Source organism: Sorex araneus, chromosome 2 (assembly GCF_027595985.1).
Source record: "Sorex araneus isolate mSorAra2 chromosome 2, mSorAra2.pri, whole genome shotgun sequence".
NCBI lineage: Eukaryota > Metazoa > Chordata > Mammalia > Eulipotyphla > Soricidae > Sorex > Sorex araneus.
The window spans coordinates 229,405,658-229,418,091 of NC_073303.1; the positions used below are offsets into that span (position 1 = coordinate 229,405,658).

Here is a 12,434-nt window from a genome sequence, read left to right on the forward strand (position 1 = left end):
GCGCGCGCGGAGCCGGCCGCCAGCGGGAGTAGCTCGGGCCGCCGCGCCGCCGCCCCCCGGGGGTCGCCCGCCCTCAGCCCGGCCGCCGCGGGAGGAGCCGCCGCCGCCGCCAGCGCGGCCCGCGGAGCTGAGGCGCCGAGGCGGGAGCGGCGAGCGCGGCCGCCGGCGTGCCTGGGAGATGTGCCCGGAGGAGGGCGGCGCGGCCGGGCTGGGCGAGCTCCGCTCCTGGTGGGAAGTCCCGGCCATCGCGCACTTCTGCTCGCTCTTCCGCACGGCTTTTCGCCTGCCGGACTTCGAGATCGAGGTGAGCGGCGGGCGCGCGGGGGCACGCGGGCGTCGGGGCGCAGGGCGCGGGGGTCCCGGGTCCCGGGTCCCGAGCGGGCGCGAGGCGCGTGGCGGGGGCGAGTCGCACTTCGCAGCCGCCGGGCGCTCGGGGGAACTTCGGGCGCGCGCGGCCCGGGCCCGGGCGCCGGAAAGTTTCGGACTCCGTTATTCTCCCCCAGCCGGGCGAGCGGCGGCCACCATTATCCCGGCGGCGCGCGGGCGGCGGCCCGGCTGAGGCGTCCTGCCCGGCTTTGTGGCGGCGGGGGCCGGGCCCAGCACGCCGAGCCGCCACCCGCTTCTCGCTGTCGGGAGCGACGCTCGGTGGCCGCTGCCGGTCGCGTCCTCCCGCCGCTGGCGCGGGGCTGAGTCGCCTGTGGACAAAGGTGACCGGGAGCCGTCGGTCTGCGCCCCGCGCGTGGCCGGAGGGCTCGGCCCGGCGTCCCCGAGCGACCGCAGCGCCCGGCCGAGAGCTGAGCCCGCTGCCGCCTCCGCCCGCCGCTGCGCTCGGCGTCCCGGGCCCCGCGCGCCTGGCGCCGGGTCGGGCTCTGCGGAGCGCGCGGGACCCCGGGTGCGCCTCTCGCTGCGGGACGGGCGCCCCCCGCGCCGCGGCCGAGACGGCAGCGAGACACCGGGAGGCGCGGGCGGGCGCGGGGCACCCGCACGTCGGGCCGCGCCACGGTCCGGGTTTGAGTGCGACTGTGACAAGGACGAGTTTGGTCGGAAGAGTGTCCGGGGGGTGGGGGGGGGATCGTTGTGCCGACGGGGCGGGACGGCGGGGCCGCGGCGGCGCGGGCTGGGGACGCCGAATCGGGAGAAGTTGCTACTCCGGTGACTCGGGGGTCTCTCTCGGTGGGTGATTTTTTTTCTTTTTTTGAATCGTGAGGAGTTTGATCACGTTCTGCTGCTCAAAATGGTGGCTCCTGTGCCGGTGACAGTGCCATCTTGGTGCTGGTCAACTTGTCCCGAGCCCATTGTCTTCCTTCCCGGACCCTCCGGGGAGTTGGTGCTGGAGCACAAGTTTCGAGTTTAAGGACTCATGCCAGAAATCTGAGGAAAACTCATTTTCAGATCCCCACATTCCCATTTTGTTGGTGGAAAAATAGAGGTGAATTGTTGCAGCAGAGCCGGAGCACTGAGTAACTTGTCGCGTGGAACTTGCGGCCTCTAAGTACGAACTCGAACTGGTTTAATTCCTAAAGGAAACGTGAGCTGATCGAAGAGATCAGATTTGTATGTGTAACGGAAATGGAAAATCATTGAGTAACCGGGGCCGGTCAGGACGCCTGTCTGTGACTGGAGTGTTGCTGGAAACTGGCACTTTCATTGTTGGAGTAATGGAAGATCCGTCTTTGAAAAAGGCAGAATTGTACCTGTTAGACAGCAAGAAAGGCCCCACAACATTAATTTATTGCAACTCCAAAGGATAGAAATGATGAATTGACAAAAGTAAAACGACAGCTTTTTCCGTAAACTACTTTTCAACCCTGGGAAAGATCTCAGCTTACCTTCGTCCACCAGTGTGACTCAAAATTACTTTTTTTCCCCCGTTGATGGGGATGAACCCAAGGGCCTGCCTCCCTCACGCTAAGTATGCGCTGTGCCCTGCGTCACATCCCAGGCCTTCCACCACCAGTCTGTACAGCTCATTTATAGGATTTATAGGAAATTGAGGAAGCAGAAATCTCAAGGATTTGACTCTTATTTATCTAAAGTGAAGCAATATCTCATAGGTGAAGGGTTAAGAGAATATGTGCTGCAATTGTGTAAGAGGTTAAGACATTCCACTTAGCTAGTCTACAGAGCATGGATTTTTAATTTTGGCATATAAAAAAACTTTTAAATTGTTCATCAGTTTTGAGCATACATGATTTATTTTAAAAGTTGATAAACTTGGTTCTTGGGATTTAGAATATGTTTAAGTATCAGGTTACAAATCAGAATATCAACTTTGTTCAAATTGTTCAAAATTCCTTGTTTTAAAATAAATATATTAACATATGGAACTTGAAAAGTATAGAATACCATGAGAACTAAAACCACCCTACTCCTATTGCTCAGATGAAACCTTTTAACTATTAACATTGTATCTCTTCCACTGGGGGTGTGGGGGAGTTGAAAGGAGGTTTTATCCAATTCCTCTTACTTTTTTTGTTTTCTTGAGGTGTGTGTTCCACACTCTTGACTGTCTTTTGATTGTGTGCTGAGATTAGTGTGTGAGGTGTATATTTGATTGTGGCACTGGTGTTCCCAAACTGTTTCGTCTGGCATCTCAGACTGTGGGACTGTGTTGGGGATCAAACCTGTCACCTCATGTTGCAAGTAAGCAGCTTTGCCACACTGAGCTATCCCTGCCTTCCAAGGATAAAAAGACAAAACAAAATAACTTAAAATACACTTAAAGTATATTGTGATTTAGTGTTTTTTATTTTGGGTTTTTTTTTATTGGGTGTTCTTTATTTTTTAGATGACCAAGGTCGAGATGAAAAAGTAGATTAATGAAACTAAGTCCAGTGGTTGATATTATGAAGCATCTAGATGCTTAACCTTGAATTGAGAGGCTAACCAAAGAAACGTTTTTGGTTGTTGTTTTGGGGCCACACCTGTATTCAGGGCTTACTCCTGGGCTCTGTACTTAAGAATCACTCCTGATGGTACGTGGGGGGACCCATGTGGGCTAGCAGGGATTGAACCCAGTACGGCCATTTGCAAAGCAAGTGCCCTACCTGCTATATTGTCCTGCCCCAGGAAGCTCTTTCCTAGCCTCGTTATCATAACTAGCAATATAATTAAGTACTGTCCTTAATTAAATCAAGTATAGAAGGTCTCCAGTGTATCATGTTTTGACAAGATCTGTTTGACTTTACTGTTGTATGAAATTGTTAAGCACTGAGAAGAAACTAAGCTTTGATCTGATCTTTCTCAGGGTGGCAGTATGCAGCAGGCAGCAGGAGCCAGGAGATTTCCTCTCAGACACATTATTTCATACAGATAAACAATACTTTACACACCTTTTCACTTTCAGTACAATATTCAGTAAGTTACAGGAGATATCCAAGTTATAGGAGATATCCAACACTTAATTATACAACAGGCTTTTTGGTCTAACTATGCTAATACAAGTGCCTCTAGCTTAACCAAGCTGTGTTTGTAGGTCAGGTGTATTAAATGCATTTTTTACTTGTGATATTTTGAGTTTATTGTGGGCTTATTTTATCATAAATTGAGAAAGACTTATACTTTGTAATGATTCTAGTGGATTATTCGGATTAAGTTTTTCTTTATTTGCAAAAGCCTGGTGAATTATTATGTTCTCCCAAAACTCAGTATTCATCTCCCCACCGTCCCCCAGTCTTGGAACTCTTTATAGTGATGATAGGAGGGGGTGATATCAGTAATCTGGTATAGAGTTCATAATGATGTGTGTGGGGTTGGCAAAAGAAAGTACATTGTTTTGATATGCTTCATCTGGAGAGGAGAGTGGTTTCTCTAGATGGCTATTTGAGAATCATCATGTAAAATTACCTGCAAAATGGTTTGTGTTGTAGCAGCATGATAAAAATAATTTGATTGTCTTAATCTGCTTCCCCCCCCTGAACTTCCTGCCTTTGAGTACTTTGCTTTTAATTTTTTCCTCTTCCTGATTGTGGTTATGTGTGGTTAAAATCACTCACCTGAATAAGCACGATGGCTTGGGGCAGTGTCTTTAGTTCAGATTCCTGAAATTGGGGCCCAGCACCACATGGTCCCAAGCGCACTGGGGGATGATAGCTCTCCCATTTCCAGCACCACTGTGTGTGGTCCCTAAACCAACCCCCCCACCCCAGGTTTCTGAATTCTACTCTTTGTGTCTCCTTGAATCCAACCCCTTAATCAAGAACATTAAGACAAATTATTAAGCATGGAAATAAGTAATAACAAATTGCTGAAGGTAGTTATTAGCTCATCCGTTATATCAGCAATTCCTGAACCTGGGGCCTGTGAATAGCTTCTAGGAGATTTGGTATTGGTGTGCGTAAAGGCATTTTCCTTGGAGAGGGCCTGGCCTATTGGTTTCGTCAGATTCTGAAAGAGATCTCCAACCATATAAAAGTTCAACGATCCTGAGTAGGGGAATCTGAAGCTTCCCCTGTTTATAGTTTGATGACACAATATGTACTGAACTAGCAGTTAGGAAACTTAAATTATTTTCATTTCTTGGGGGGCTGGAAGGGGGTAGGGGGTGTCTCCTAAGCAGGCCTCAGGAGGCCCAAAGACTTGGGAGCCCTTCTGGTGATTCTTGGTGAACTTGCATGTAATTTCATTGTGAGGGTTGGAGCATCCAGTGCTTTTCTGGCCCCGTGGGGCTGGGGATTATTACTCAAGCCACTCAGCACTTAATGTATAGGGTCTCCAGGGCTACAGTGATGCTTGGCCATATCTAAGCAGATGCTTTAGCCCCTGTACAATCATTGGCTCCAGAATTCTTATTCTAATTATGCCACTAGCCTGGTCTTGACTTTGAGTACATCAAAATCAGAATTTCTCAGCTGATGGCCATATGCTCTCTGCAGAATCTCAGGGTAGTCCAAGGGAGCCACAGGTGAATATCTCATGACTAGGGGGCCAAGGAGGGAATCACGGTCAGGAGAAGGCTGAGAAACACTGGCCTAAATAATAAATGAAGCCTATGTAGTGTTTTATATTTTTCAAAGTGTTATTTTATCCTTAACCGTCATTAACTCTCACCATGAGATGTAAATTATCCTCATTTTACACATGAGGAAATAAGATTTGAGATGCTGTTTCAGCCATTTAGATTCTACATCTAGATCGCAGGTTCTTCAGTCTAAATGTTGTTGCTGATACTGTATCTGAAATCAACTTTTATCTGTAAAATGACGTGTGAACCTGTCAGCATGGCAGATACTCCACAGTTCATGTCTCAAGTTCTTTGGGTCTTTAGAATATGAGCCAGTATCTTTTTAAAATTCTTGCTAGTCAGAGGGGGAAAGATCATGTACTTGTTCTTTTTACCGTGTATTTATTGCGCATAACTTGGTGCTAGAAGTGCAGATATAAACACTTGCGAGTAAAAGGAAACAACCAGAAAAATAGCAAATACTTTATCATAAGATGACAGTAAGTAAAGTGGGATGGATCCAGAGGTAGAGCCTCATTGGGAAGGGGATGGAAGTTGTTGAATGTAAAATAGTGATGATTAAGGATGTCACTGTCACTGTCATCCCATTGCTCATTGATTTGCTCGAGCGGGCACCAACAACGTCTCCATTGTGAGATTTGTTACTGTTTCTGGCATATCGAATACACCACGGGTAGCTTGTGAGGCTCTGCCATGCAGGATTAGGGAGGGGGAGATCATTTATTATTATTTATTTAATTTTGGCTTTTTGAGTCACACCCATTGATGCTCAGGTCACACCCAGCCATGTTCAGGGTGTGACCTGGCTCTGCACTCAGGAATTACTCCTGGTGTTGCTCGGGGACCATATGGGATGCCAGGGATTGAACCCATGTTGTCTGTGTGCAAGGCAAATGCCCTCCCCACTGTACTATTGCTCCAGACCCTGGGGAGATAATTTAGAGGCCCGGAGCACATACTTGGCATGTACATGGTTCTGGTTCCATCCCTGGCACCTGTTGGCCTTCCCGCACCACCAGGGAGTATCCCTAGAGGGCCTCTGCTAGGGAAACCCCATAAAACCAAACCAAAACAAAAACTTAAAATGAAAGTGATTAGGTGGGGGATGTGGCTCAATGGTGAGCAGGTTAATAAAATGAAATAATTAGGTATGACTTCACAGAGAAGACTTTTGAGCAGGACTGAAAGAGAATGAATGGTTAAACGTGATTTAAAAATTAGGGGCTGGGGGGGCTGGAGAGATAGCACAGTGGGTAGGGCGTTTGCCTTGCACGCGGCCGACCCGGGTTCAAATCCCAGCATCCCATATGGTCCCCTGAGCACAGCCAGGGGTAATTCCTGAGTGCAGAGCCAGGAGTAACCCCTGCGCATCGCCAGGTGTGACCCAAAAAAGCCAAAAAAAAAAAAAAAAATTAGGGGCTGGAGCCATAGTACAGAGGGTAGGGAACTTGCGTTCCAGTGACTGACCTGGGTTCTGTCCCCTGCATCCCGTATGACTCCCCATGTGCTGCCAGGAGTAATTCCTGAGTATCACTGGGTGTGGCCCAAAACAAATTAGTAACTTGGGACCAGAGAGATAGTACAGCGAGTGGGTGCTTGCCTTGCACACGGCAGACCCAAGTTTGATCTCCAGCACCCCTTATGGTCACCCGAGCCCACCCAAAATGATTCCTGAGTTCAGAGCCAGGAGTAAGTCCTGGTCAGCTCCAGATGTGGCCCCCAAATGAGAAAAATGTTAGTAATTTGGGGCCAGGAATGTAGTAGTAGCACTCCTGTCATGCTTCTGTGGAGCCCTGGGTTTAATCCGTGTATCTGGTGAAAAAGATCAGCTTCTTATCTGAGAAGGAAAACCCCCAAACAGGCATAGATTATAGATGGGATGGGTGGGTGGCTATAAATCTTCATGCCCATTTGTTTTGTTTGTTGTTTTTGGCCCATATCTAGCTGTGCCCAGGCTTACTGCTGCTCGGTGCTCAGGGATCACTTCCAGAGGTGCTCAGTGGGTCCATACGGGATGTCAGGAATTAAACCTGGGTTGGCCTGTGCAAGGCAAGCACTCTGCTTACTGTCCTTTCTCTCCAGGTCCACACTATGAGATCTTGGAAGGGGAGAACATTTTTGTCAGAGAGTAGCTCTTTCCAGTAGTGATTCCTTTTCTATTTATGTCAGCATTTTAAAAGAAAGATTGGGGCTGGAGCGATAGCACAGCGGATAGGGCATTTGCCTTGCATGTGGCTGACCTGAGTTCAATCCCTGGTATCCCATATGGTCCTCCAAGCACTGCCAGGAGTTATTCCTGAGTGCAAAACCAGGAGTAACCCCTGAGCATTGCTGGGTGTGATCCCCAAAAAGGGAAAAAAAAAAAGAAAGATTGCTTATTTGACCAACAAAAACATTAGTGCAGAAGCTTGACTCACAGCAACAGCCTAGTAAATCTCTCTGACAAGGTCTTAATGTCCCCGTGGTGAGATACAACAATTTACAACAATTTTCTTCCTTTTTTTTTTTTTTTGCTTTTTGGGTCACACCTGTCGATGCACAGGGTTTACTCCTGGCTTTGCACTCAGGAATTACTCCTGGCGGTGCTCAGGGAACCATATGGGATGCTGGGAATTGAACCTGGGTCGGCCACGTGCAAGGCAAATGCCCTACCTGCTGTGCTATTGCTCCAGGCCAAGATACAACAATTTTCACAAATTTTCTTCCATGGAAGTATTTATCATTTCATTAGCCATTGAGTGGTAGTAAACAATATAAAGTAAATTACTGTGGATCTGCTATGGGGACAGGCTTGAGGAATGGTTGGGAAAATGAAGAGAGTGCTGGAGGGAAGGTGACCATGGTGGTGGGATTGGTGTTGGAATATTGAATGCCTGTGACAAATCATCATAAGTAACTCTAAGTGATGATATTTAAATAAAGTGTGTATGTGGGAAGATTGCTTCTTTTTCCCTTTCTATGTGAAGCTTCAAGGAATAGTTAGAAGTTTCTAAGTTGGAGAAAGTGCCGTACCCTCATTTCTGAAGGACAGCCTGTGTTAGCATCTGGCTTAGTGTTTAGTGGACATTCAGTTCAGTGTTGCTTAATTTTCTGGAACACAGTTATGATAGCCTAAAATACAACTTGGCAGGATTCAGTACAACTATCTTGCCCTTTGATCAGGAGAGGCTTAATCTGAATTTTTGCCTTGTCTTAGGGGTAAGAGTGAGGAGCTCTGGTAGAATGCTTGAAAATTTAGGTGCAATGTGTGCTTTAGATAAAAAAATAAAGTGTGAAGGGTGCCAGAAGGAGACAGAACTGCATATATCCTACAGTTTAGATGAGGTGATTGAACTTTGTGTTTGAACCCGGCTATGCTCAGGGGTTATTCCTCTAGCTCTGCACTTAGGAATCACTTCCTGGCATATGGGGTACCTGGGATCCAACCCGGGGTAGCCATGTGCAAGGCCAGTGCTCTACTGGCTGCTCCCACCCCTGAACTTTTTTTTTTTAATTAATTTATTTTTTAATTAATGAGTCAGAGTGAGGGTACAGTTACAGATTCACACATTTTCGTGCTTGTTTTTCCCTCATGCAATGTTTAAGAGCCCATCCCTCCGCCAGTGTCCATTCTCCACCACCCATGAACCCAGTATCCCTCCCACCCCCCTAATACCATCCCCCCACCCCATCCCGCCTCTGTAGCGGGGCATTCCAATTTGATATCTCTCTTTACTTTTGGGTGTTGTGGTTCCAAATAATCGTATTGAGTGGTCATCCTGTTCAATCTCTAGTCTACTTTCAGCACGCATCTCCCTTCCCGCGCAGGATCTCCAATCACATATTACTTGGTGTTCCCCTCTCTATCTGGGATGACTTTCCCCCAGCGTGTGAGGCCAGATTCCAAGCTATGGAGCCAACCTCCTGGTATTATATACTACTATTCTTGGGTATTAGTCTCCTACTCTGTTGTTCTATATTCCACAAATGAGTGCAATCTTTCTATGTCTGTCCCTCTCTTTCTGGCTCATTTCACTTAGCATGATACTTTCCATGTTGATCCACTTATATGCAAAGTTCATGACTTCATCCTTTCTAACTGCTGTTTAGTATTCTATTGTATAGATGTACCAAAGTTTCTTTAACCAGTCATCTGTTCTTGGGCACTCGGATTTTTTCCAGATTCTGGCTATTGTAAACAGTGCCTCGATGAACATATAAGTGCAGATGTCATTTCGACTATACTTTTTTGTTTCTTCAGGATATATTCCCAGAAGTGGTATTGCTGGATCAAATGAAAGCTCAATTTCTGATTTTTTGAGAATCATCCCTATTGTTTTCCAAAGGGGCTGGACCAATCGGCATTCCCACCAGCAGTGGAGAAGGGTCCCCTTCTCTCCACATCCTCTCCAGCAGCGATTGCTTTTGTTCTTTTGGATGTGTGCCATTCTCTGTGGTGTGAGGTGGTATCTCATGGTTGTTTTGATCTGCATCTCTCTGATGATTAGTGATGCAGAGCACTTTTTCATGTGCCTTTTGGCCATTTGTATCTCTTCCTTGGAAAAGTTTCTGTTCATTTATTTGGCCCATTTTCTGATTGAACTTTTTTTTTTTTTTAAAGTTTCTGCCCCTTTGTTTCTGTAGTGACCAATAGTCACACACATCTGGCTGTTCTGTTTGCCAGGATTCACACACTTTGGTGCTCCAGAGGTTGTACAGTTAGGGGTGTTTCTGCACATCCAAATAGCAGAGCCACTGGAATCACATCACACTTGGGTATGTGGGGTAGGGCCAGGGATAGAACTCTCTGCCTCAGTGGCCTCAGATTTTGTTAAGAGCACTTTAACACTGAGCTACCAGAGGTATGTGCTGTACCCTTGGACATATTTCCCAAAGGGATCAAGCCAGAGTGTCAGAAACCTGGATTGTGAGCACATCTATCGTAACTTGAGTTGTGATTTCTTTCATTTTCTGATATCGAAATTGTAGGGTCTGGAGTGATAGTACAGTGATAGTACAGCTGTCTTGTAGGTGGCCAATCCAGGTTTAATCCCCTGCATCCCATATGGTCTCTTTAGCCCTACCAAGAGTGAGAATTTTATACTAGATGATTGCCTGCCCCCTGCCCCCAGAAGGTAAATTTGGGAATGTTTTTTAATGTCAAGTAGTACTAACTGATTTGGGAAAATTACATTCACAGGTTAGAATCAAGATTATGAGGCATGTCAGGGTTTGTTTCTTACACACTATTTCTGTACCAAATTCTTATTTTATGTCTTTGTGGATTATCAGTTGATTGCCTTTCTGTGGAATTGTTATGGAATTTGATTGACTTTTTGTGGATATACACTACTTTGAAAGTAGTCTTTAAGATCTACCTTTTTTTTCTCTCTCCAAGGCTGTAAAAATTGAACCAAGATATTTTAATTTTTAGATATGATAAATTCTGGAAGATGGAGATAATGAATTATGGGTTTTTTTTTTTAGTTTTAAAATTGAATCACTATGAGCTACAGTTAGAGTTATTCATGATTGGGTTTCAGTCATAAAATGTTCCAATACCTGTCCCTTCAAAATTATATTTTCTTGTTTACTTCTGTTTAACATCATTTATATTTAAGCCGTAATCTGCATATCTCAGAAACTGCACCTGGCTCTGTGCTTGGGGAACCATGTGATGCCATGAATTGGGCGAGGGCCTCCTCCATGTAAAGCATGAACTCTGCCCGTTGAGCTATCTCTGTGGCCCTTGAAGAGGCGTTTTCCCCCTAACCCCCACCAGGGATCAGACCCAGGGCTGAACATATGCAAGGCAAATGAGCCCCTCTGAGACCTTTGAAAAGGTGTATGTTTTTTAATAGTCACTTTTTTTTTTTTTAAATCTTCCCTTTCCTTTTATTGGAGTATTCTTGGTTATAGCCCCTCGGACCACACTGGCAGAGCTGGGAGCCACATCCGTTAAAAAAGTTACTCCAGTTGGAAGAAGAGCTGTTGGATGGTTATATCAAGCTCAGGCAGACACCCCCTCTGCTGTGCTATTGCTCCAGCCCAACACAGAAAATTTTTTCTGATAGTGATTTTGTTCAAAGTCCTTTACTTTTTATGTTTTTGTCTGGTCCACACCTACCAGCAGTGCTCAGGGCTTACTCTTGATTCTCTGCTCAGAAATCAGAGAGCCATATGTGGTGCTGGTGCAGATTGAATTGTTGTCCCTGGGTGCTGGGCAAGTGCTTTACCTGCTGTATTGTCTCCAGTCTCAAAATGTGAATAATTTTGTTTATAGAAATTGAAGGAAGTTAAAGTTGGTCCCAGATTAGCAGTCACACATGTCAGAAAGCTGGGGAAAATGTTTTAGTAATTTTTTTTTTTTCTTCCTAGGGATTCAGTTAAGGGAAAAGAGCTGATTGGATTCCCATAAAGAAATGCCTCCTTTCATTTGGCCTGTAGACTGAGGCTGCTTCTGGTCTGCCTTTCCTTGGCATCCCCTATGGTTCCCCCAGCACTGCCAGGTGTAATTCCAGAGGGTAGAGCCAGGAGTAAACCCTGAGCAGGTTTGGGTGTGACACTAAAAACCAGAATCGAATAAATAGGCTTCTCTGGCAGGATACATGACCCTTCTGAATAATTCTCTTATGTTCTCTATTTTGTTAATTTATTTGAATGTACACTTTAAAAATGCAGTGTAGTTAATGTTGAAATGTATGAAGTAGAGTTTTGCTTTTTTTTTTTTTTTTTTTGCCATATCCTACAATGTGATTACTCTTGACTGCACTAAGAAATCACTCCTGGCAGAGCTGGGAGACCATTTGGAATACTGGGGACCGACCCAAGGGTTGGCTCCATGCAGTACACGTGCACTCCCTGTCTTCAGTATGACCTCTCTGGCCCCTGAAATAGACTTTCATTATTCTTTCGAAAGATTGCTTTATACTGGGGCTGGAGAGAGTGCTGTAGGTAGAGAGTGCCTGCCTTGCATGTGGCTGACCTGGATTAGATCCTGGCACCCCATATGGCCCATCACCCAGCCCCACCTGGAGTGATTCTGGAGTGCAGATCCAGGCGTACTGCCCCAAAATAAATAAAATAAAGCTTTTACATTACAGATCTTTGGTTCAAATGATGCCATTAAGTTTCCATTATAACTGGAAAGAAGGTCAGTGGCTTATAGCTTTGGTCTTTTACATTTTAGACACTCGAGGGGATGCATAGGGACTGCTGTTTCCCTAGGGTAGGTTTGCTAAAGTAACTGCCTGACTTGGCAGTATGTCACCGAGGCATGTGACCTCCTGAATTAAATGTGTGAATGGTTGTCACTTTTACACAACAGACTCTGTGCATCTCCTGTGCCCCTTCCCCCACTCCTTAACCTACAGAAATAAGTGAAAATAGAAGGAGGGATGAGGTCACAATTACACACTTCTTGTTTTTAATTTGAACTTTTAAACAACCTCCAATAAATAATCTTTGAGAATGGAATAAGTTATACTCTTAT

The 12,434-nt window shown here is 46.0% G+C and overlaps 1 protein-coding gene across 1 annotated transcript in view; it reads left to right on the forward strand.

Moving 5' to 3' along the window:
- Nucleotides 1-78: 78 nt before the first annotated feature.
- LOC101546748 (chromatin remodeling regulator CECR2) overlaps nucleotides 79-12,434 on the forward strand; it is a 163,741-nt gene continuing 151,385 nt past the window's right edge. Inside the window, exon 1 of the mRNA XM_055129168.1 lies at nucleotides 79-304. Within this exon, the coding sequence (XP_054985143.1) occupies nucleotides 179-304 (126 nt within the window). The 5' untranslated portion in view covers nucleotides 79-178. The remainder of the gene's footprint in view (nucleotides 305-12,434) is intronic.